Source organism: Cyprinus carpio, chromosome B7 (genome assembly GCF_018340385.1).
Source record: "Cyprinus carpio isolate SPL01 chromosome B7, ASM1834038v1, whole genome shotgun sequence".
Classification (NCBI taxonomy): Eukaryota; Metazoa; Chordata; class Actinopteri; order Cypriniformes; family Cyprinidae; genus Cyprinus; species Cyprinus carpio.
In genome coordinates this window covers 9976367-10003169 of record NC_056603.1, presented here as the reverse complement: position 1 = coordinate 10003169, position 26803 = coordinate 9976367, and the positions used below count along the sequence as shown (strand labels likewise).

The window sequence follows — 26803 nt, the reverse complement described above, 5'->3', positions numbered from 1 at the left end:
GCTAGAAACTACCGTACTCACCCTACCAAACAGGACTACCATAAATACTATAGTGTTTGTAGCCATTACAAATATATGAATTTATATGTACTTTGGCTTATATGTATTTTATATGTATCTTATTTTTTTAATTTTTTTTCTACACTATTAGTGTAATGTGAGATGTATAACCTTAAGAGAAACATTTTAACATTTCAATTTAAGTAAGATTAAATACAACAATACAAACTCTTTTTGAATTCATGGATGTCACAAGGATGGATATGTGAGCCATTGCTATTTTAGTTTTGTTTTTATGCTATCATAGATTTGTTTAAATAGATTTATTTGTAATCTGTAAATAGATTTATTTGTATATTTTTAGTTTTCATTTTAAGTTGTTTAATTTGTAGTATATATTTTTATTACAGTTTTAGTTTTTATTTCCACTTAGTAATTTCAGTGCTTCAACTTAAACATAATTTAACTAGCTGCCCATGCATTATTTTTTCAACAATGTTTTTGTTGGGTTGTTTAAGTATTTAGTTAAGTATTTATTTGTATTTTTATTTCAGTTTCATTTCCATTAACAAAAAAAAAAAAAAAATCTTTTAATCCTTTTAAACTTAAACTATTTCATACTTTTAGTTTACAACAAATAACCCTGATCTGAACTTCTATTATTTATTTATTTATTTATTTATTTAAAAGTAGCAAACTGAGTAAGGCTTTGGTTTTGTGTGTCAGAACTGAACAGGAAAGCCTCAACTTGTACATGAGAAGATCAGGAGTCCAGGTGTATCTGTACCTCTTTTTTCCAAATCTGTGTTCTGAAAAAAGTGGAAAAACCTCAGAATTTTTATTTTTGGTTGAACTGATCCTTTAAGAATGAAGGGTTTGTTTTTCTTTAAACAGGACTCTCGCCTCTGTGTCTGAAACAGTACAACACTGTAAGGCAGATCATGGTGTGGATAGGGGTGGGCAATATGACCAAAATCTTATTTCACGATATGAGAAATTTTATATCACGATAACGACATATATCTTGATATATTTATTTTTTCTTTTAATAAGGTTTATGGTTTTAAGATTTGATACCATAGAATTTTCATAATCCTTGTCACCAATGTCAATATCAAACTAATACAAGAAAAAACAAAAAAAAAAAAAAAAAAAACTCAAGCTCACTGGAGATACATAAACAGTCACTGATGAATTAAGAACAAGAAACTAATTACAAGCAATAGGGCAAGAACTACGATAAATAAGAAATATATTAATAAAAAAAACAAACACACACACACAAATATATATACAAATAACCATCTATCTATCTATCTATCTATCTATCTATCTATCTATCTATCTATCTATATACACAAACCCGATTCCAAAACACACACACACACACACATACACACATATATATATATATATATATATATATATATATATATATATATATATATATATATATATATATATATATATATATATATATATATATACGAATAATCATTAGCATTATTTGTTTATGTATTTTCTTCTTATTCTAGTTACAAAAGTGATTTAGTCAAGAGCAGTGAGAGATTTTCATGAATACCATACATCACGAATATTGGACAGCTTCACCCCTTTAAGACTGAAGTCCAGAGCCAATATACTGTTACATATGCGCTTCCTCTCGCAACTGTTTACATTCCCTTAAAACCTAAATGAATGTGTTTATGAGGATACTTGCATTTGGACGCATATAAGTGTTTATGCAATCGTTCAAAGCCAATAAAGCGGCAAAAATTCTCACGAGCTCTATTAGCAGCTGATGCGCAGCTCACGCACTCCTCTCACACAGAAACAGAGACAGCGCGCGCAATAGCTCTGTTTTTGTGTTTCAACGGCCTAAAATCAGTAGTTAATACATTTAAAAAAATATGTTTTAAATATTTTTATTTTTGTTTTTATGTTTGAGCTTATATATCGCTATTATCATAACAGTCTGAGTAATTCTGATTCCTGAACAGTAAACTTTGAAGTGTCAGCTTTGTGAACATATGTTGATTATGTATCTAGCAGAAACCTTTTTATTTTGGGCATTTCATTTCTGTCTTTATGCCGAAAACGGGAGTATACTGCTAAGGGGTTAAAACTGCAATGCTTAAAAGCGCATGCAAACCTATACAGTCTATGATGCAAACATTAAGTTTTCATGACCACTCGCACAGCAACGTGACGTGAGCGCGCACATGCTGTTATTCACGCGTCTGCCTGCATCCCCGTGTAATGCATGTGACTGCCGTCATTCAAATAATGAAAACGTATTGCCGTAAACAATGTATTTTGCGGCACCACAAAATAAACGATAGAGCACAACATGAATCGATAGACTTTTAATTTCGTCCATCCGATTTAAATCGTCATATCGCCCAGGCCTAGGTGTGGATATTCCAGCTCTTGTCCAAAAACACAGTAAGTTTTCCACACAAGGAGGGCTCAGTGATGCCTGATGTCTCAAAATACAAATCTGGTTTCATTTCTCTTTAGGGCTTGATGACTATGGCTACATAAAGATGATAAACTACATTAGAAATACAGTACGTATCCTTTTAACACACACACACAGTTCAAGTGTATATTTGCGATGAGATGACGTGACTAATCTATATACATTTTTAGAAATTCTCTGCAGAGAGTTTGCTACTGACTTCAAATGGTCCATTGCCATGGGACAGTGATGAATATCTGAAACCAGCTTTAGCAGATGACCCATTATTGCAGATAGGTATGAGAATCATTGTTTTTGTCTCATTTATAAGGACAAATTCCTGCTGTTTTCTATTTTACATGATCTATAGCCACATGATCCTTCAGAAATCATTCTAATATGCTGGTTTTCTGCTCAAGAAACATTTCTTATTTTGCTGCTTAAATTCTGTGTGTAAACAGTGATTTTCTTTACAGGATTATTTGAAAAATAGAAAATTTATAACAAAATTTATTAAGTGTTTACTAAGTGTTTTACTGTCACTTTTGATCAATTTAATGCATTATTCTGGAATAGGTTTATTTAAAAAACGTACTAACTTTCAAACTTTTGAATGTGGTAATCTTTCTTACATGTTTGAAACACGTGTGTGCTACTGGCTTGCATTTTGTCAGATGTTGAAGAGTTGAGCGAGGTCACAGCTGTGACGTTGAGCCCTGCGGCTGATGATCAGGTGTCTCTTCTGCTTCAGAGAGCCACACAAGCTGAAGACAGAGCTCAGAGAGCTGAGGAAGCTCTGGCCCGGGCCATGGACGATCTGCACAAACTCAAGTCAGCATATAACCTCAGCCTTACTCTTCATACAGTATGCATTGAATCACTGTGGTTTAGCATTTTAGTGCTTTTTTTGGGGGAAGTCGTGGGCTAGTGGTTAGAGAGTTTGACTCCTAACCCTAATGTTGTGGGTTCGAGTCTCGGGCCGTCAATACCACGACTGAGGTGTTGAATAATATTTATTGAACTGTAGTGTTCAATATTTCATCTTTAGTTTGATTGCAATAATAACACAATGTTGCTCATGCCATCTTAAATATGCCTTACCTGATAGTATGAAGTTAAAAAAAAATGCGTTATCCAGCAGACTTTTGACAGTTCCGAGGCTTTTGAGAAAACTACAGATTTTTGTATTCCTAATTGTAGATAGTCAGATTGAACCCAGTGCATTATGGGTGTTGAAGTTTTCCTTTTTTTGCCACAGCACTTTTTTTCCTGTTTTCTTGAGTCATGTATCACAGACATAAAAAAATATTTTTTCCTGCATAGACAGAGTTTTTATTAAACCCCATATTTCCAGCAGTGAATTACCCTAAAGGAATTTGAATTTGAAAAAAAAGGGGGGGTTAAAGGGATAGTTCATCTAAAAATGAAATTTCTGTCATCATTATGCCAGAACACAAAAGAAGATATTTAGATTTTTTTGGTCCATACAGTGACAGTCAGGGTTTAGTGCAGAATGTTTTCTTTTGTGTTCTGCAGATAAAAGACAGGTTTAAATCAGTGGTCACCAAACTTTTTAAGCCTAGGATTCCTGACCTAAGCTTTTCTATTGAAGAATTGATAGATATAAACATCCCAGATTGTATTTCTAATTTTAAGCCTTTTATTTAGTATTTTAATTAGTGATGCATCGATCATAGAATCTGATTTTCTTTTCTTTTTTTTTTTTTTTACTAGCAAATTGGATGATTCTGATACAGATTTTCAAAGCAAATTTATTTATTGGCTGTTTGCTTTATAAAAAAACAAACTGGCCTCAAACAAAAATATCTGTAACCATTTGAAATTAGAGGCAACCACTGCATTTTAATCACAATCCAAACAAAGATGCTACACATGTTGCACAAGCAGTTGTTTTTGGTCTGACTTGAGGTTTAATTTAATTTAATTAATTTTTTTTGCTACATAAAACCATAGACTGTATAAAATAAAACACATCTGCATGAAACAAAAACGTGAATGTGGTGCAAATTCACTCTCTGACAGCAGGTGGCGATATATCGTTTGCACGATATACCCCCCCCCCCACAAAATTCTGCACAGTTATGTGTCTATACACTGTATCTAATTTGCATATTGATGTGTTCTTGGAACAACATTTAATGAAAAAAAAAAGAAGTGTAATAATTGGAGTAATAATTGGCAACATTTTAATAATAATATCTAATATTTCATAGGAATATTGATGTATAATTTATTTCCATATTCACTTGTTGTGTCTCCCAAAATGCCTGATAAACATGATTTAAGTCCTGATGTCCTCTATAGTGGACATGTATGAAATCAATGCCCTGCATGTTCTGTAACAGAAAGTCATTTTTTGATTTGAAACCCCATAACGTTTTGACATAACTTCTGAAATGTTGGTTTATGAAATACAATTTGAAAAGTAGCCCGATTTAAATTATAATTACACAGATTAGAAAATTCCTTTGGCTAATTACAGGGCCTAACGTTAACCCAACTGATGGAAATAAATAATAACTGAACTTGTATTTTACTGTTATTTTCGGGATCTACTGGGACAGTGATAAAGATCTAACAATCTATCGTGATTGACGGGTTGGTGACCACTGGTTTAAATGAATGCAGCATTTAAATTTTTAGCTGAACTCTTCCTTTAAATACAATTATAAATGCAAGCTCTGTGGACTGGATATGTGACTTTTCCCACAGACTTGTAATAAGAGAGCATACGGCACACATCTCTCTTTTGTTTTTCCAAACTGAAGACCAAGTTATTTACATACAGTACTGTATCAACTGTTGTAACAGTATGTCATAGATTCTCACAAAGATGCCTGAAAATTAGTTCAAAATTCAAAGGTTGATGAAAAGAACCAAATCCAGGTTTTGTTCAGTGGCAGTTAATTTAACATGTAGTAAATCTGCCTTTATCACTGTTTAAACTGATCTGACCAAGCAAATACAATAATGGCACTGTCCACAAACATTTGGGACATTACCTTCAGTCTTGACTAATTTGAAAGAACAGTTCACTCTGTGTTTAAGCTGTGCAAGTCCAATAGATATAATAGTAATGTATAAGTGGGTCCAGCAGGGTGCAGCATAGAGTTCAGTTTCAAACACACTTACTGAAGTGGATAGAGGTGCAAAAAAAGAGGCGGGGCAATAGAAGTTAGATATGGGGTAAAATTCCACTGCAGTGGTTAAGATTTTGAGTGAGTAGTCACATGCAAGTGCACGTGTGCTGGTGGACTGACCAAGCCTTCCTCTGTCTTAATATATATGTGTGTGTGTGTGTGCGTGTGTGTGTGTTGTTTGCATTGCCCCAGATTGTTGGCACAAGGTCTAGTGCTGAACACAGATACAAGTCGTGGCCCATCACGCTCAGGGGCCATTGCTGAGTTGAGAGAAGATGAAGATGAGGCCTACTTTAGCTCTTATGGGCATTACAGCATCCATGAGGAGATGCTGAAGGTAGGTCTGTCCCTCTCTAACATATGTCTGCGGCCTTATTTGCTTAGGTAGAAGGTCACAAGCAACTCACACTTTGTGCAAACTACTTAAAAAAAAACATTCATTGGTTTGCTCTATGCACCATATTTTCATTATTCACCATTATTTATACTCCCACATTGCAATTTTCCAGATTTATTATTAGGATGTCATTGTTTGAGTGCTGTAACTGCAGTAAGGGAGGTTCAAGTGAGGAGCGTTTGGATCATCAGCTCTCATACTGCAGTACGTCCTGGAGAGGGCCAGTGATTGGTGCCTCCTCCAACTTTCATTAAACAACGGTTTGCGTCAGAGTTGAAACTCTGCAGAGGAGAGGAGAGCTGTATGGTGCAACGCAAGCGATGACGCCTTTTACTGTCCACCGTAAAATGATGCCGTTTACCGTCACGAGTCAGATGCCGCGATCTTTAACCCTTTAACTAATGCAAAACTTTTCATGTTAGGAAAGTTAAGTGAACTTTTCCGTCATCTGTTTTTTTTCTGCATCAGAAGGGACACTCAAATAAATTTAATTGTTAAAAAAACACAGATTTTAAATATGTTTTCTCTTCAGAACATCAAATCCTAATGGAATGCTAAGCTAATGGAGTTTTTGCCATAATTTGAAAGCATTTTTAATTAATTAAGCATAGATAAGAAAAAATAAAATCCTACTTGATAAACAGAAATTCAGAAAAATCAATCTAATAAGCTGATTTGGTGCTCAGTTATTATCATATGTTATTATTAGTTATTATTGATACTGAATTATTAATAATAGTTCTTATGATCAGTGTTGAAAACTGTTTTTTGCTGCTTAACATTTTTGTGGAAACAGTGATACATTTTTAACTTTCTCTGATTGAAATAGAAATTTATAAATGTGTTTACTGATACTTTTTTTATCAGTTTAATTGGTCTATTCTTGCTGAATTTTTTTCTACTTTCTTTCTTTCTAACTTTTAAATGGTAGTGCATCATGGTTTTCACATTTTAAGCAGCAGCAAATTCTCCATATTACAGTTATTTCTAAAGGACTATGAGATGCTGAATACTGAAGCAATGGCTGCTGAATTCAGATTTGCTATTACAGGAATAAATTACATTTAGAAATATTAAAAAATAGAACAAAAATATTTTAAATTGTAATATTACGCAATATTATTTTTGTTGTATTTTTGATCAAATAAATGCAGCCTTCTTTCAAAAAGTAAAAAATAAAATAAAAACAATTATTTCAAACTTTTGTCCAGTAGTTTGAACGAAAAATGTCCAGAAAAAAAAAGTAAAATTTCAAGCTGAACGTTTAAACATACAAAAATGTTGTCCTGGTTAAAACCAATATAAATGTAATGGCTCTGGCCTGGATTGTAAATAGCTTCCGGCATTATGTATGTTCTGGGTGGTACTTGGTCTGATTGGCAGGTTAATTAGCCATTTCTGGCTGAAATTCTGCTGGCAAAGCAAGAAGTGTCAGGGTCAGTTTCATTTAATTTTTCATCTCCACTCCCAACAACACCAACCTCCTCCCCTCAAAGAAAAAAAAAATCATTACCAGTCACTCATCCTTTGAATTGCTTTCTAATTCAATCGTGACTCTGTTTAAAATGAGATTTTTATTTCATGCTGTTTAACGATTGTTAATTTGATTTCCAGCGTGCTCCTTGACTGTCAGCTTTAACTGTGGATAAGGCGTTAAAATTAAATTTTTGCTCTGAATGATTGGATCGTGTTCAGCAATTCCTCTCGCACTGGGATGGGTGCGCTCTGTCTTCTTAATGGAAAGTAGAATGGTGACGTTGTGTCATTACTTAGGACTTTGGTTGTCTCTTTTTTCGACAGGACAAGGTGCGCACTGAGAGCTATCGAGACTTCATGTACCGCAACATGGACATCTTCAAGGGCAAGGTGAGTATGGGCTTCTTAAAGCCCAGCCACTTTGGCAATTTTAAGTGTTGGGAAAAAAAAGCAAAAGAAAAAGCTAAGACAGAGTAATGATTGCGTTGTGAGAGCTGATATAAAAAAAAACCTTGCATTATACCAAGCTGCAGTATTTTTTTTTTTAAAGGGGGGTTCTTATGTGTCAACTGCAGTGGGCTGATAACAGGATAATGGTGCTTCAACGCGCACACACAACATAAACCACAGCTCATATACAAACCATTAATTTTGCGCTGACATTGGCTAGATCAGCTTTAGCCGGCCACGGTTGAACATAGATCCCGAGGTGACGCGCTGAGCTGGAAAGAAAAAGGTGAAGTGGGGGTAGACAACGAGAGGTTTATCTCGGCCATCGTGGTTCAGCCAGTGGACTTTGGCAAATAAGGGTTAGACCCTGTCAGCATGATAAATGCCTCTGGTGCCATTATTACACATCTGCACGCTTAAGATGGCACAGACAAGCTGGCATAGCACGGAAAGGTTACGCAGTGCTTCTTTAACCTGCAGGTGGTGCTTGACGTGGGATGTGGTACGGGAATCCTCTCCATGTTCGCCGCCAAAGCGGGAGCCAGGAAGGTCATTGCTGTCGACCAATCTGAGATCATTTACCAGGCCATGGACATTGTCAGGTGAGTCAACATTTCACTCAAGTAATAAACAGGCTCTTATAAGAAAGGGCCTTTTGGGATACTTTTACTTGTTTTTAGTATTGCTCCTTTTGGAAAATAAAACCACCTTGCCATCTTGTGTTCCTCTTTAGTGTTTCCTGAACATCTCCTCTCTCAATGTGAAATCCTTTAATAGCTTCCAAAGTGTTTTCCACATAATTTTTTCCCCAACTTCATCCACTTTGAGACACTTCTTGCTGTCTTTGCATCAATCCAGCTTCTTTTAACAATGAGAGTTTTTCTTTTCTCTTTTTTTTTCTGGTTTTTATCAAAATTTTTACTGGCCTGACCACAATTAAATCTTTTAAGCATCATATTTTTATATTTGCGTGAAATATTTTATTTATTCTTTTTTTATTTATTTATTAAATGTTTTGTTGTAATGTTATGTCATTTGTTTATTTATTATTTATAAATTTTTATATTTTTACCCCAAAATTTTGTAACATGCCATAAGATAAATTTGGAACCAGAGGCATATGATGAAATTGCTGATTTTTGTTGAAACTGATGGTTTGTAGTTTTCAGCACATTCTTAATGATGCATTCATAACTGTCTCAAGTCATTTTTACAATTTCAACATGTTTGATCTATATAAGCCAACTAGATAGCATTATATTGGTGATAAATCAGTGGAATTTGCAGCAGCAATGTGGAATTCATAACAGAATACAAAAACAAAAAAATATATAAAATCACATGTTTTTGCCAATGCAAAAATGGCAGCAATTCAACATTTTTTTTTTACTGCATGAGCCAGTATTTACTTTATTTTTTTTATCAGCATTTTTACTGGCCTCACCTGTCACAAATCAAGCCAGAAACAACAGGTAAGAGGAATAACAAGTTGATTTATTGACAGACTTGAATGTGGATGGTAAGGAGCAAATGGCAGGTGAGTATCTTGAATATAGAGAGTCAGTTCAATGGGTCTTAGCTGATGACTGATGAAGGATATCCTTGCAGGATTGTCCGAGAGTGAACCAGGAATTATGGAGAGCAACGCAGGAGAATAACACAGGTAAGTACACATAGAGTCTGAATACTAGTTTTGTAGTTGACTTGATTAGTGAGTGCTGGTGCAGGTGATCAGTAATCTGGTGACAGGGATCGGGTGTGAGTGGGAACAGGTGACCGTGATGATGGAGGTGGCTGTAACTGTGATTCCCTGACTCTACCCCCTCCTCCAGGGGTGGCTCCTGATGCCCTTATACGACAACGGGGGCGACCACAGCCTCTGGGTGCGGGACGATTAGGATGGACACGATGAAATTCCTCCAGTAACATAGGATTAAGGATGTTGTCCCGGACCACCCAGGAATGTTCTTCTGGTCCATAACCTTCCCAGTCGACCAGGTATTCGAGTCCATGATGTCTCTGACCTGATACATGGATGGTTGGTCTAGTATCTCTGGAGGAAGGGGCTCGTCTGGCTCCCGGGACTCTGGAGTGGAAGAAGAGAAGGGTTTAAGGAGGGAAACGTGAAACGAGGGATGAATTCTATACCTTGGTGGTAACTGTAGTTGGTTGGTAACCTTGTTGATCTGCCTCTGGATCGTGAACGGACCAATGTAGCTGGGACTCAGCTTTCTGCTGGGCAGATGAAGGCACAGATCCCGGGTGGACAGCCATACCTTGTCTCCTGGATGGTAAGAGGGAGTGGAGGCACGCCGGGCATCTGCGAAGGACTTGTGTCTCCGTACTGCACGCTGGAGGTGGACATGAGCTGAGTCCCACTCTCTCTCACTTGCTCGGAACCAGTAGTCTACAGCTGGAACCTCAGAGGGCTCTCCTGTCCACGGGAAGGGTGGGAGCTGGTAGCCGAGTATGCACTGGAAGGGCTTGAGGCCGGTGGTATTCTGTCGGAGGGAGTTTTGTGCATACTTGGCCCAAGGGAGGAAGCTGTGTTGATCTTCTTGGCAGTATGCCCGGAGGTATCTGCAGATGGTAACCGAGGACAGACTTACCGTGACCCCTAGCAGCCGGAAAAAAGGCCTTCCACACATGGGAGATAAATTGAGGGCACCGGTCAGAGACTATGTCTTCAGGTATCCCAAAGTTCCTGAAGACGTGGGTGAACAGTTGTTCAGCAGTTTCTAGGGCAGTTGGTAACCCTGGTAGGGGAATTAACTTGCAAGCTTTTGAGAAACGATCCACTGCCACTAGGATGCATGTGTTACCATCGGATTCAGGTAGGTCAGTTACAAAATCTATTCCCATGTGTGACCAGGGCCGACGAGGAATGGGTAGGGACATGAGCTTGCCCACCGGAAGGTGACGAGGGATTGATGACAGGCACAGACTGAGCAACTGCGGACGCACCGGTTGACATCACGGGACATACTGGGCCACCAGTACCGAGCTTGGAGGAGAGAGAGGGTCCATTGGCTGCCTGGATGTCCAGAGCCCGGTACATTATGCACTGAGCCCAGAAGGGACTGCTGTTGGGACCAGGGAACGAATGTTCTCCCTTCTGGTCCTCCTAGCAGAGCGGGTTCAGCCTGAGTGGCGGCTCTGATGTTTTCATCGATGTTCCAGAGGATGGGGCTTACAATGAGGGCTGGAGGGAGAATAGGCTCGGGATCTGATGGAGTGTCGAGAGAATGGAGGTGGGACAGGGCTTTGGCTTTACAGTTTCGGTTTCCTGGGCAATAGGTAATGATGAAATTAAACTGGATGAAAAATAGAGCCCTGCGGGCCTGACGGGGATTGAGTCTCTTGGCATCACAGAGATATTGGAGATTTTTGTGGTCAGTGATGACAGTGAAAGGATGGTTGGCTCCCTCCAGCCAATGCTGCCACTCTTCTTGGGCTATTTTTATGGCCAGCAGCTCTTTGTTACCGATATCGTAGTTCTGCTCTGCTGGGGTCAGTTTCTTGGAATAGTATGCCCAAGGCTGGACGTGCGGAGGCTCACCAAATTGCTGAGAAAGCATGGCTCTGACTCCAGTGGTGGAGGCGTCCACTTCCACCACAAACGGTACATGGGGATCGGGATGACGAAGGATGGGTGCCATGCTAAACGAGTTCTTGAGCTTCTCGAAGGCACGTTCGTGGGTGCTGGAGTTCCAGGACAGGGACTTGGGCTTTCCTCGGAGCATGGTGGTCTACGGGGCTGTATACAGACTGAAATCCTTGATGTAGCCCCGATAGAAATTGGCACCTTCCCCTGGTCCATCTGAATTCCCTCCTGGCCGATAATGTAGCCGAGGAACTGCACCGTGTAGTCGATGGTGGAAGAGGTGCCCTGACGCAACTGCAGTAACTGGTCTGAAACAGAGAGCTCTCCTGTAGTGGAGCCAAACACCTCCTTGAAGTGGTTAGTGAAAGATTCATAGGAGTTATTTATGACACTGTTGGCATTCCATATTGCTTTTGCCCATGATAATGCACGACCAGAAAGGAGAGAAATCAGGAATGCTACCTTGGAGCGCTCTGTGGTGAATTTCTGCGGCTGCATCTCTATATAAAGCACCACTTTAAGGAGGAAGCCGCCACATCCAGCTGGTTCCCCCGCGTAGGATGCAGGCATAGCCATGGGACTGGCAGAGGCAGATTGAGGGCTGGGTGCTGGTGTGAGAGAGGCAGGAAGAGTGTTGACCAGCTCCTGCAGAATGTTCGCAGGAGTGGTAGACTGGGGATCCATGGAGGTGTCGGTGTAGGTCTTCTATCACAAATCGAGCCAGAAACAACAGGTAAGAGGAATAACAAGGTGATTTATTAACAGACTTGAATGAAGATGGCGAGGAGCAAATGTCAGGTGAGTATCTTGAATATAGAGAGTCAGTTCAATGGGTCTTAGCTAAAGATTGATAGAGGATATCCTTGCAGGATCGTCGGAGAGAGGGAACCAGGAACTATGGAGAACAACGCAGGAGAATAACACCGGTAAGTACACATAGAGTCTGGATACAGTTCGGGTTGGTGAAAGGTAGACCGGATGCTGAAGCACTGTGGTGAGAGTGGCAGGGATCGGGTTTGAGTGGGAACAGGTGACTGTGATGATGGAGGTGGCTGTGATTCCCTGACCTCACCACAAAAGAAAGATTTTTTTTAATGGATAGAAGCATATATGTGTGTGTAAATCATTCATAAACAAACTTTATAATGCATAAACCTATTTTTGCTGGAAAGCATGGAAAACATTCTTAATTATGTTTACAAGTCTATCAAAAGTAAATTGTACAGTTTTGGCAAGTTTGATATACAGTATGTTAGCCAGCTGCACAATATCATGTTGTTGACAAATCAGTAGTATTTGCAAACACCGTATGGAATTCATCATAAAAAAAGCCCTGTAGCACCAATCAGACACACAACTATTTGTTATATTTAACAAATAATATCTAACGCTCCCTCATCTCACCAAAGGGTCTATAGACCCTTCCCCCGAAATGCAACTATCACCTCAAAAAAGGCAGAACAGGCCTCTGGTTCCATAGCAGCCAAAGGCACACTATCTAATAACACTAGTTTATGGCTCCCAGGAATGCGGCAAAGCAACTCTTAACTCAAGTCTCTCAAAAAGAGACACATAATGCCCATAAAAAAGGACTCTGCTCTAATAAGTTCATAAGAAAACCTCTCTTTGAATGAACACACGTATCCTTGAGGCCATTGTGTATATTACTGCTGTTCTTGTATATTGTCTGTTGAATTTGACTGTTTTATGCATGCTTATGATAGAACCACTCATTTATGTAATCTTACCATGTTTAGTATCTATGAATTCATCTTCTGATGATCTAAATGAGAGTGTATATTATATCTTGGTACATAAGCAATATATTAGTATTTTATAAATCTTGAAGATTCTTCTCTTGAACCCCCACTCAAGTTCCATTTTGCAAATTGCTATGCTTTCACACAAAGGGTTGTAAAACTCTTCATTAGTTCCGAACTCCCGCTTGGAATTTCTGCCTTTCTCATTGGACAAGCCCATCCTGAGAGGCGTGAACCTTCTCAGATCTTAAAGGCCTCACATCAGTGACCTGCCTTCAGTCTGCGGTCCTTTTAGACCCTTAAGGGGATGAGGAGGATGAGCTAGAACTCTCTTGGACCCCTAAGCACGTGCCAGGCCTTCGTGCCTTGATTTTCCGATCTCAGGACCAATGATCTTAGGATCTCAGCTGACGTCCCTCTTAGCTCTCTTCACTTTCCACAGGGAAGAAACTCCCAATCACCATCGAGTCAGGACATCTTTGGAATTCATCAATCTTCAAAACCGGAAGAACGTGATCGCGACTCCTACACCACCGAACCTCCAAACCATCAAGACTTTGCATCCAGACACTCATTCCAGGCCAAGGAAATGCAAGTATCATACATTCAACTAAACGAAACAGAGGTTCAGTATTAGCTATAGACCCTGTTATAAACGGCGCTGAAGGGTGTACTCAGGTGGTTAACTGACTCTTTTCATAGCTTCATTCTCTGGTTTTTCCTGATGGTATCATCCATCAAATCTCATCTGCCCTTTCCCCTGTATGAGTGATTGTTTGTATGTTTGTTTGTTTGTTAGACTAGTTTGCGTTAGTGTTTAGTTAATAAAACTCTTGTGCACAAATTGTATGAGTTTCTGATTCTGCCTTACAAATCAATGTCCCTTTGGGATTCTGATTTTGCTACATGATCTAATGCATTAATACTGTATGAATGTATTTTCTGTGGCCACGAAAATATCCTTTCTTAGAGTTTATATGAAATTATGCTAAATGTTCGCTGGATGAACAGATTAGTTGATGGCAGTTTAATTCTGTTACAGTTACTACTGGCAGCTCATATAAATAATTGTAATTAATCATAATTAATTGTAATTATTTAAATACATTTCCCTTTTGAGCTTAATTTATTACACCCCAACATATAAGTCATAAAAATGGATGTGCAAGATCACTTAATGCAACATTTTCAGTGACAGTGCAGAATTGGCCTAAAAGTGGAAGTGGCAGTTTTGTCAAGTGGCCCGAGAAACCAAACCTGGGCCAGCGAGCTTTATTACCTTGCAATCTCATCCCCAAACTAGTCCTCTTTTTATTTGTCTCAGTGCTTGACTTCAATGTGTTTACGGGCTGCAGTCACGTCCCTAAAGGCCTGTCATTTACCTCCACCTAGTCGACTTCCAATCTCCCCTGCTTCCATCCCGCCCCTGTGTCTCATACACACGCTAAACATACAGATGAACTCCAGCCTGCCCTATCTGCTTCCTTTATGACCCGTCTGCCCATTAAAATTACCTCATGTATCACCTGCGAGGGCACTTCCATCTCATCCAGAAGCAGGAATATAGTTTTATTTGTTGGAGCTGAGATGTGTTCACCACATGTGGTGTCTCTAGGAGATTTTTTTGATTATGGTTATTGTTATTATGCAAGTCTGAGGAGCCGAGGCAGGCAGGAGGATGAAAGGAAAATGAAGTTTAATTTTACAGCTCGCTGGGCTGCTGTTGGGCCGAGGCCTCCTACATGCCGCCTGAGTGTGTATGGGTTTTACAGAGGTGGTTTTCTGATGTGCATGATGCTTTATGCAGCTTTATAGAGGCAAAAATGAAGTATCTCAATTTAATTTTTAATTGATGCAAAATGTATACATAAAAAAAGCAATATAAAGGAATTAAATAAACACTTTGACAGAAACGCATGTACAATGGAGTGATAAGTATTATTTACATTAAATAATTAAGCACTTAGTTATTACAGTGATTAAAAATGAGGGAAATCACAAGCAATTTATCATGAAAGAGACAAGAATGTAAAAAGTGATTTTTCAAAGAAGTAATTAAAACAAAGATGACTGGAGTAAGTTTTACAATAAAACACTAGTCAGGTTTTCTACTTCAAAATGTAATGTTTAATTCTGTGTTACTTGCTGTTTCTTTGTAATTGTATGTGAAATTTGCTAGCAAATTTTAAGTGGAAACCGTTTCCATACCAGTTTTTTATTATTTTTTTTTTTTTTTTTATGTAACTGAATAAAAATGTTTACATTATTTATTGAATCACCTTTTTTTTTCTACCTTACACTTAAAATTTAATATAATTTTTTACAACAACATACTATTTTCAGTTAAAATGTCACGTTTAAGCAGTATGTTTATCATTTCATAGTTGTTTTCACTTTGTGAAATTTACTAGCAATTTCTGAGTGAAATTGTTTCAAGTAGTTTTATTTATTTATTTTTTCGGTGTAGAAACTGAGGGGTGAATCAATAATTTGTTCATTCTTAAATATTTAATATGGACTATTTCTGTAATGCATGTGCATTGCACAAATTCATCCTGGACTTATTTTAGGATAAGTAATATATACTAAATATTTGAGATCCACAGTCTTTTTTAAGAAAGTCATGATATTTAATGGGCAAAAACAATCAAGTTTATTATTTAGATGAGATGATTGCACTTGTATTGTGTGAATTGTTTTCCTGGCTTTTTGTTCCATAAGTGTCTTTATTAAGGTTTTAGGAGAATTTACAGCAAAAATCCAGATAATCCCCACGTAATCTCTACAATTTAGGTGCTTATTCCCTAGATTACACCGTTTAACACCAGTCATGATGGTGATTTGGTGGATAATCCAGTCTGCCATCATCACTTTATATCTTTAATCCAATCATTAGTCCCAGAGGATCAATATACTTGTATCATATTCCCTAAACCAACCACCATCCAATGAAGGGAAGTATTAAAGCATCCCAAATCCCCTTCCTCCTCCTCTTTCTCCCCCCATAGCTGACATTGTCCTCTAAATTAACCCAGTAATGAGATTAGTGTTTTCTAGCTCAAGACAGTCTGCTGAAGGAGGGGCGGATAGAGGGAGCACTACAATGGGATTCTGGAAGAGTGTGATAGCGCGAAGGTGCAGAGATAAGGATCGGTTGGGCAGAAATGCGCTCCGCAGCCTTGAGTAATGACTCTGTCCCTACTAACATTAGCTGTCATGATAATGGAGTATTTAGAGAGATTGATGCTCAGGGTTACCGGTCAAAATGGGAGCAATCATTTAAATAAGGGGGGATGGGGGGTATTCATGCACATTTACACACTTACACACAAACACTCAGGTGAATGGTAGTTTGCTGACCCTTAGTGCAAAAGGTCATGGGAGGAGGTGCTATCAAATTGGGGCTGTTAGTGTTGTTGTCCTGATGAGTCTGCTGTGGTGTGTGTAATTTGAATTAATTAGCAGCCGTCTATGAGGAGTTTGACTCCTGGCCAAATTAGCATAATTAACATTCATTGTCTCAGACGAGGTGTTCAAAACTAGTAACCTGCATTTTATAATATATTTTCCAAATAGTTTTTTTTGTGTGTGTGCTCTTTATTTTATTTTTTATTTTATTTTTTAATTTAATTTAATTCTGTTTTGTTTAATTTTATTCATTGGAACACTCGCAACTCAAAAAATAATGTACAATTTATAATGTATTAATTTAATATAATTTAGTTAATATAATCAATATACCGACATCTACTATAAGTGTTAGATAATAAGTTTATTTTTGCTTTCTCTAGATCAAATAAACTTGAAGACACCATCACGTTGATCAAGGGCAGAATAGAGGAAATTGGCCTTCCTGTGGAAAAAGTGGACATAATCATTTCAGAATGGATGGTGAGTGGATGATTTTGTGAATTTTTCAGTTTGTAACTATTAATATGCTTTCCATAGAGAAGAAAAATTCATTATACAGTACATCAATTTTTTTGCAATGGAATGCACTGCTCATTGAAGCAAAATGACTAGCTTTCCCTATAAAAGACTGCATTTGCAACAATTATAGTTGGGTTTGACCCAAAATTGGACATAAAGGATTTGTATGTGTTAGCATCTCTCTTTCTGCCCAGTCATTTCCCTTTTCAAAACCTGCCCAGGTGTTGGGGAAAAAAAAAAAAAAAGCTGAGATGATGTATTGTTGATTGATACATGATATATTGCAGGCCTAATCTGTAATGGCATAACTTTCATGTTCATTTTAGAAGCCAGGGATCACTCCTCATTTATTCAAACATGACTGACGATCAGAAATGAGAAGCAAAACTTAAAGAGACACATGTTAAAGGAATAGTTTACCCGAACTTTGCTGAAAATTGATTCCCACTCAGGCCATCCATGATGTAGATGAGTTTTTTTTTCTCATCGTAACAGATTTGGAGGTATTTAGGATTACTTACACTTACTCACAAAGGATCCTCTGCAGTGAATGGGTGCCGTCAGAATGAGAGTCCTAACAGCTGATAAAAACATCTCATTAATCCACAAGTAATCAGTGTGAAGCAAAAAGCTGTGTTTGTACTAAACAAATCCATCAAGATTTTTTTTTACTTCAAACCATTACGAGTCCTTTATCCATAATATTGCTTTCTCCAGTGGAAAAACTCACCTCATCTGAATGGGGAGAGAAATATGCACAGATTAAGCATCCTTTACAAGCAAAAACAGTTCTTAATAGATATTTCTCCACTAATGCAAACAACCTCATAGGTGCTTTTGAAAATAAACTCTAAAGAGTGCTATCAATGTGAATAATATTACATTTGAAACCATATAGTTCAGTCTTAAAAGCATAGTTCACTCAAAAAAAAAAACTGTGATCATTTACTCACCCTCATGTTGTTTCAACCATGTATGACTTTCATTATTTTGTTGAACATCAAACGTTTCTCAACTATCTTCTTTTAGATTCCACTAAAGAAAGAAACCGATACTGGTTAAAGTAAATGAGTAAATGATGGCAGCATTTTCATTTTTGGGTGAGCTGTCTCTTTAAATCTGACCAAACATTTCTAATCCACTGTAAAATAGCCAATGCAATAGTCAGCATACTAGTGAGTAAAGTGAAAGTGAAGTGATGTTACATACAGCCAAGTATGGTGACCTATACTCAGAATTTGTGCTCTGCATTTAACCCATCCAAAGTGCACACACACAGCAGTGAACACACACACACACACACACACACACACACACATATTGCTTTTGTCAAATTGCTATTGCTTGAAAAATGAGGATGTTTCATGCTGTGCCTGACTCCCTTTAAAATAATGTAAAAATGACTGTAATGCATGGCATCTTGTGGATAATTGCTTTGATTTCTATCCTAGCGATACAGAGAAACTGGTATTATGGATTTGACAGCGAGGAAGGCGATAAAAGGTTGTATTGCACTGCTCTCTTTGTTTAAGTTCCCTTAATTTGTAGTCCAGTAGGAAAGAGGAAAAGTAGGTCATAACTCGAGCCACCTAGCCACAGGCTCAAAAAAAGGACATTGGAGAATTTTTCTCTAAATTTGGAAACTTCCAGGAATTCCCATGCGAATTTGACGTGCATGCAATTTTCTGCTGTCTCTGAGTTTTTTATCGCTTGCAGGTTAATTGTAAAATAATAAATGTTTTATATTTTGTCCCTTTTTGTTTGCATGTTGGGGCTATAATTCAACAAACTCAGTGCCTGAGGCAGTGGCGAGCGTGTGTATGATTTTCCAGTATGTACCTGTGTTTGTGTGTGTGTGCAATGCTTCTGACAAAGTAACCTGAGATTTGGGTCGCTGGAGCACATTATTTTATGATTACAACTCTGGCTTGCTAAATGGTGTAAAAATCCTGCCCTTCATCATCTGTGCAATGTCGTCCATTTCATTCCGAAAACGTCTGAAGTGTTTGTGCATTGCCACCATTTCCTTGTGAAAGCAGGGGAGCGTACAGCCGTTTTCTGAAAATCATTTTTCAAAATGTTATGGAACAATAGTTTTACAATTACCTTATTACACAGAGTTGTAGGAGACACATGTCCACAGAAAAATGCAGTCACCCTGCTCCACCACCTCGGATATCTAACTTTGACGTGTTTGTCAATCCAAAAGGATTTGATGCTGAATCGGGTCAAATGGTCGTGAGCAAAGTATTGCTGTACATTGATCCATAAAAGCTTCCAGAACAGACCGTATAAGTAAAGTACAAGATAAGCAATGAAAAAACTGGTGTAGGATTTAGTTGGAAACAGTTTCCACTCAGAAATTGTAAAGGAGTAAATTTCACAAATAAATGTTAATTAAACATGAAATTTTGAAGCAGAAAGACTGAAATTGTGTTTTCTCGTAAAATGTACTCTAATATATAATTTTTTAAATTTATTTTTATTTTATTTTTATTTATTTTTTACAACTATATGAAATTGTATTTTTATTTATTTATTTTTGGGGGGGTAAATTTTTGCAGTGAAAATTAAAAAACTTTTGAGCAAGTAAAAAATAAAAAACTTCTGGCCTTGCCTTATTAATATGGAAGCAGATTAGTTTCAAATATAATTCACGCAAAAAACACGATTCACACATGCGTAGACAATTTCACATGCATGAAAAATTCACGTGCGTGAAAAAAAAAAAATATTCACAAAAAGCAATTCACATGCGCAAAATAGAATTATATATTCATAAAATACATTTCACAAATGCAAAACACAATTCGTAGATATACAACTGTGCACAAAAACCTTTGAATGTTTAAAATGTACGAGTGTCTGAATGTACAAATCGTCATTTACTACGAATCCACTCGGATTTGTGTGTGTGTGTTTTTGAGACTTTCCTGGCAGAGCTCTCTTCCCACGTGGGTCTGTCGTACTCTTTAGCCAATCAGATGCGAGCTTACCATTCAACCAATCATATCATAAGCCACTGAGAGTGCATTCAAGGAGAGTAGTTTTGCACATATTCAGATGAAGTCACAATAATGGCAGAAGCTTCCTTTGTTTGAGTCTGCGGGTCAGAAACGGAAGACGCTAAAAATGGGCTTCACTTGTCTCAATTGAGTTCCAATTGGGTCGCTGTGTCCATTTCTTTTACTGTCTATGGGATTACTGATGTAAAGGCTTAATTTCCGTTCTAATTAATCCATATTGCGCAAAAGGTGCGCAGAATCGTGCTCCTTGAATGCACTCTCAGTGGCTTATGATATGATTGGTTGAATGGTAAGCTCGCATCTGATTGGCTAAAGAGTACGACAGTATTTTAGTACCATTCAGGTACTCTTACAGTATTAATATTTTGAATTAGTTTTTACTTTTTTAGTGTAATTTTAGTTAAAATCTTAATAATTTTGTTAGTGTTTTTGTCTTTTTTTATAATTTATTTTATAAATGTCTATATTTTAATTTTATGTATTTTTTTTTTTTAATTTTAATGTTGTTAAATGATTGTGAAAAAATTGCCTTGACAATTTGAGATGGTCCTTACTGCAGAACACAAGATCCAGGGGGCGTGGTTGGATCCAGATCCAATTCCTCCCACCTTACATATACCTATGCCTACCTGTCTCCACCCTTTGATCCCTAAACCCACCCTTCTCCGCCCCTAAACCTACCCACCTCCACCCCTAAATCTAACAATCTCCATCCCCTAGATGTGGATCCAACCACAGATGTGGATCTTGTGTTCTGCAGTGAGGGGCTACTGGACAATTTAGTGAAAACATGTTTTTTTTTAATACATTTTTTGTAATGTAATTTTTTTATTATTATTATTGTTTTAATTTTAGCCAAAGTTAACTATAGAAACCATGCATTTTTTTTTTTTACCGCATGTGTGTTTAAGGTAGCTGATTTTAAACATTCAGCAAGTCAGCAAGATTTTCTTTAAACTGTTGCTTCTCCATAACCTGAAAGAGAAAGCGGATCATAAATATTGTGACCATGAAGATGCTGACGCCTGCATTAGCGCCATCTGTGGCAGTGCTGAGAATGCAACACTGTGTGCTTGTGGTATTGAATGTAACAATATTGTGCAGTATTGAAAGTTTGCATTGGTATTCTTTTGCTTTCACATGCTTCATTATTCAACATTAAACAGAGTGTCAATTAGCATGAAAAAAAACACCTTTTGCACTTTTTTAAATTAAATGTTACAGTTAATGAATGCCACAGTGTCTTGGAAACTCACATTGGTGCATCTATAGTCCAAAGAAACTGTCAGAGAAAGTTTCTCCCGGGTGGTTGACTGTCCTACTTTTCAGCTGTCTTGAGTTTGGATGTGTACTTGTAAGTGCGAGAACGAGAGTGAGAATGAATCGATAAATCAGAGGGGGTAATTTTCAGAAGGACGAGATGTCGTCTGGCAGGGAGAGACGGCTCTGAGCCGCTGTAATGTCATTTCATAACTCACACAATTGATCTGTACTTTAACACCCAGCAAAACAAACAGACTGGATTAGATTAAGGGGCAAATAGAAAGAGGGATGGTTTCTGCCACTGGCTAGGTGGAGGAGAGGAGAAGTGAATTAGGAGAAGGCTAAATAAAGGTTGTCACAGGATGATCCATCACATCATATGCTATGGCTTTTCAGTTCTGGGTTACACCTAAGAAGCGTGAGGATGCTGGATCGGGCAGTTGAGGGAAGCTTTAACATGTTTTGCAGCTCTTGAAATAATCGAATAAAACCGTAAAAAAGATCTGCTTTACGATTGTCTGCTGTTGTATATGGCCAACCACATATGAATTTTTTTATTCTGTGAAATAAAATTTTTCTTCCATACAATGAACATGAATGGGAAAAAGGTCTGTCTGACTCCAAAAAAAGCACCATTAAAAGCATCATAGTAATAGTCCACATGACTTCTTCACTATATTTCAAGCAGTGTTGTATTAAAAATAGCAGTGTAACTATTAAAAATAATTTATGTTTATTGAAATAAAAATAAAAAAAAAATTAATTAGTTGCCAAGGCAACATTTCTAATCAATAGAATTAGTTAATATTTTTTAGTTGCCAAGAAAATATTTCTCATCTAATGTTGAAATTGAGAAAAAAAAATAATAATAATTTCAACTAAACAACAGGAGCCAAGAATGCTGCACTGGTTTTCTCACATCATCAGCGGTGCTCTTTGGATATTTAGAGGTAAATATCAACTGAAAAGATGAATTACTCCAAGGCTCTAGTAGTAGCAATAAAAAGCCTTTAATTGATTGGGCTAAATCATTAAAATTATTAAAAAGGTTGATAATTTTAATGATTTAGCCCAGTCAATTAAAGGCTTTTTATTGCTACTACGAGTGCCTTGGAGTAATTCATCTATTAATTTCAACTAATTTGAATTTGTTACCTCAAAACATTTGTACACCCTCTACTCTGCTTGAAGATTTAATGAAATTAGATTTAGCCAGGTTCACCATAACAGAAAAAAAAATTATGATTATGGTAATGATTAATACAAGCCCTGGCCAAAAATGAAAATTCTGTTATCATTTACTCACCATCATGTCATTCCAGACCATTATTCTTTCTTTCCTCAGAGGAAGATAAAAGAAGTATGGAAGCCCTGTTTCCGCCACTGAATAAAACTTTTTTCTCACAATTTCAACTTTACATTTCGCAATTCTGACTTTTTTTCTCAGAATTGTGACACATAAACTGACTTTATAACTCATAATTTTGTGTTTATACTTCATTCTGAGAAAAAAGTTAGAATTGTGAGATGTAAACTCGCAATTGTGAGAAAAAAAGTCAGAATTGTAAGATGAAAAGTCACAATTATCTCTTTTTATTTTTGTTGTTCAGTGGCAGAAATAGGTTTCCAAAAAGAAGATATTTTGAGAAAAAAAAGTTTTTTTTTGTTTGTTTGTTTTTTAATTTTTAATTTTTCACTAATGGAAGAATGAAGTTCATTAGTGTCCACCCACTTTTAATTTTTTTTTCATTCATTTTCCCCATAGATATTTAAAAAAAAAAAAAGTATCCTATAAGCTATGAACCAAACCAACCAGCTACGACGTGAATCACCTCGTAGAACTACAATCCCATGAAACCTCATGAAATGAAAAACATAATCGAATTAAAAATATGGTAAAATATGTAACTATTATTTTAACAAAGGCATATAACATCGATTAACAAATTTGGAGCTCTCAGTGGGTCTGTTTTTAAAGGTTTTTTCATTTAAAAAATCAATTTCCTGTATAGAGTGTTTTTACTTCAGACCCCGACTGTTGAACTGATTTATAATGACATGTTGTTGCGTAAATGTGTCCCTTTAACTTGCTCAGCAGCTGTTTACATCATCCCAACATCCAAAATGACATCATCATTTATTTGGTTTGGTGCCTCGAAATTAAAATAGCGGTTTGAACCTTCAACTTAAGTTTGATTTGAGGTATGTTTTGATATTTAGCACATTTGGGAAGCGATGAGCTGCTTTGTGTGGTGATGGCCAAGTGGAATTAATGGCATATCCCATCTTGGGCCTCATTATCTCTTGATAGCAGTCTTACCTGTCGCAGAAGAGGACAGCTGCAATCACTCACATCTGTCCACAGCCTACAGCTGCCTGCCACACACACACACACACACACACACACACACACACACACACACACACACACACACACACCAACAAACAAACACATACTCTGAAGTACCCAGATACACTTGCTGTATAAACAATATGTATTAAGCACAGAGAAATGAATGTTGTGTTGAGGTCAATTGGAAGGAAATTCGCTCTTTTTGCAAAAGGATTGTTCGTTTCCTGATATTCCCAGATTTGGACTCCGTCATGGTTTCCCTTTTCTTCTATGTTCCACCATGATATATTTAACTTGTGTTTCCCACAGTGCTTACCTGGATCTGTCACCGAAGCTTTCAAGCATCTATTGTCCCTCTAAAATTAATCGTGGAAACGTGGGGCTTGCCTCATTTGAATATGCCTGTACAATATGGTACATTTACTACTCGTCTGCATTCATATGCAAATCAGGCTCTTTCACACTCGATCCACACCGAGCAAACAGTTTTGCCCCTAGTGTTTTGATTTATTTCACAAACTGCTTTATTAACAATAGCGTTTAGTGTAGTGTTATGGTCATTTATCTTAATGTCTTTTAATGGTTGCCGCAAACAATGCATCTTTATATTTGCCTTTAATTTTTCTTCTTAAGATGGAGGGGTAGAAACTTTTTTAATTAAGCACAAACTGTTGGTTTTATTTGTCTTGTTCTCTTTTCAAGCTGTAACACAGAGCTGACTTAATTTTCATAAAGCATTGTCAAGATTGCACACGTTGGTACTAATTAGGGATGCACCAATATTGGAATTCAGGCTGATTATTATTTTTCATGTTATACATGATAACTGATAAATGAGCAATATTATGAAGCAGTGGTGTTAACTTATTATTTTTGGCTGAACGCAAACAGCTTTCCTGTCCTTACTCTGACATGATCTTTAATGGACGGTGCTATTAATGAGAAAATGTTCTTATGGGGTTAAAGCTAAAGAAGTACACACCCAATTCGAAAAACATTGGGACACTGTACAAATTGTGAGTAAAAAAGGAATGGAATAATTTACAAATCTCATAAACTTATATTTTATTCACAATAGAAAATAGATATCATATCAAATGTTGAAAGTGAGACATTTTGAAATGTCATGCCAAATATTGGCTCATTTTGGATTTCATGACCGCTACACATTCCAAAAAAGTTGTGACAGGTAGCAATAGGAGGCTGGAAAAGTTAAATGTACATATAAGGAACAGCTGGAGGACCAATTTGCAACTTATTAGGTCAATTGGCAACATGATTGGGTATAAAAAGAGCCTCTCAGAGTGGCAGTGTCTCTCAGAAGTCAAGATGGGCAGAGGATCACCAATTCCCCCAATGCTGCAGCGAAAAATAGTGGAGCAATATCAGAAAGGAGTTTTTCAGAGAAAAATTGCAAAGAGTTTGAAGTTATCATCATTAACAGTGCATAATATCATCCAAAGATTGAGAGAATCTGGAACAATCTCTGTGCGTAAGGGTCAAGGCCGGAAAAACATACTGGATGCCCGTGATCTTCAGGCCCTTAGACGGCACTGCATCACATACAGGAATGCTACTGTAATGGAAATCACAACATGGGCTCAGGAATACTTCTAGAAAACATTGGGGTAAACACAGTCCATTCGCTGTTGCCGGCTAAAACTCTATAGGTCAAAAAAGAAGCCATATCTAAACATGATCCAGAAGCGCAGGCGTTTTCTCAGGGCCAAGGCTTATTTAAAATGGACTGTGGCTAAGTGGAAAACTGTTCTGTGGTCAGACGAATCAAAATTTGAAGTTCTTTTTGAAAAACTGGGACGCCATGTCATCCGGACTAAATAGGACAAGGACAACCCAAGTTGTTATCAGCGCTCAGTTCAGAAGCCTGCATCTCTGATGGTATGGGGTTGCAGGAGTGCGTGTGGCATGGGCAGCTTACACATCTGGAAAGGCACCATCAGTGATGAAAGGTATCCAAGTTCTAGAACAACATATGCTCCCATCCAGACGTCGTCTCTTTCAGGGAAGACCTTGCATTTTCCAACATGACAATGCCAGACCACATACTGCATCAATTACAACATCATGGCTGCGTAGAAGAAGGATCCGGGTACTGAAATGGTCAGCCTGCAGTCCAGATCTTTCACCCATAGAAAACATTTGGCGCATCATAAAGAGGAAGATGCGAGAAAGAAGACTTATTATATACTAATAAGTGATATGATTTCTTGTAATGTCTCTCCCAGTCTGTCCCATAGTGGTGTAAGGATTAAAAACAGCACGGGTAATTATTAGGACATTAGTATTTATTTATATTATGCATGTTATGTTTTTCTGGCTCTGGATTTGTGGGATTGAGTGAATGAGAGCTAGATTACACAGCACTTGGGAGTTGGATTGATATTGTTGTACTGTAATTGAGAGGATTGTTCATTGAATGCTCATGACGTTGGCAGAGGTTAAATAGTGCTGATGCCAGGTGTTTCTAGAGCAGAGATGGCCACTCTGGGCCAGACGAACACTATTCTCTGATGTTCACAAGAAACAGATTACAGCAGCATGATCTAAAACACACTCTTGACTTAATTGACCTGTGTTTCAACACTTGATTGTTTGTCTTTTTGTTAGAGAAGCACTTTTTTGCACTAGTCATCTGAATCCTCACATTTAATTTATTGTTGTGTGAACTGTAATTATATTACATATCATAATGAATTCTCTGCTCCAAATCTAAATGGAAAAAAGTAGCATTCATATATGTGTGTGTGTTTATTGGGTAATTTGTTTAATGTGCATGAATGCTGCTGTCCAATTTTCATTAGCATTTCATTAGTTGCATTCATGTAAATCTGCCCCAGCTCCACATGGCTTAATGAATCGATCAGCATTTTGGCCACATTCAGCCATTAATGTTGCAATGAT

General features: G+C 37.3%; 1 protein-coding gene across 3 annotated transcripts in view; it reads left to right on the top strand.

The window, feature by feature from the left end:
- LOC109092606 (protein arginine N-methyltransferase 3-like) overlaps nt 1-26803 on the top strand; it is a 55805-nt gene that overhangs the window by 1301 nt on the left and 27701 nt on the right. For all 3 annotated transcript variants that reach the window (XM_042727169.1, XM_042727167.1, XM_042727166.1), the window contains exons 3-11: nt 895-944; nt 2413-2445; nt 2521-2570; nt 2653-2758; nt 3136-3292; nt 5815-5959; nt 7820-7885; nt 8426-8547; nt 17101-17200. In XM_042727169.1, the coding sequence (XP_042583103.1) occupies nt 895-944; nt 2413-2445; nt 2521-2570; nt 2653-2758; nt 3136-3292; nt 5815-5959; nt 7820-7885; nt 8426-8547; nt 17101-17200 (829 nt within the window). The remainder of the gene's footprint in view (nt 1-894; nt 945-2412; nt 2446-2520; nt 2571-2652; nt 2759-3135; nt 3293-5814; nt 5960-7819; nt 7886-8425; nt 8548-17100; nt 17201-26803) is intronic.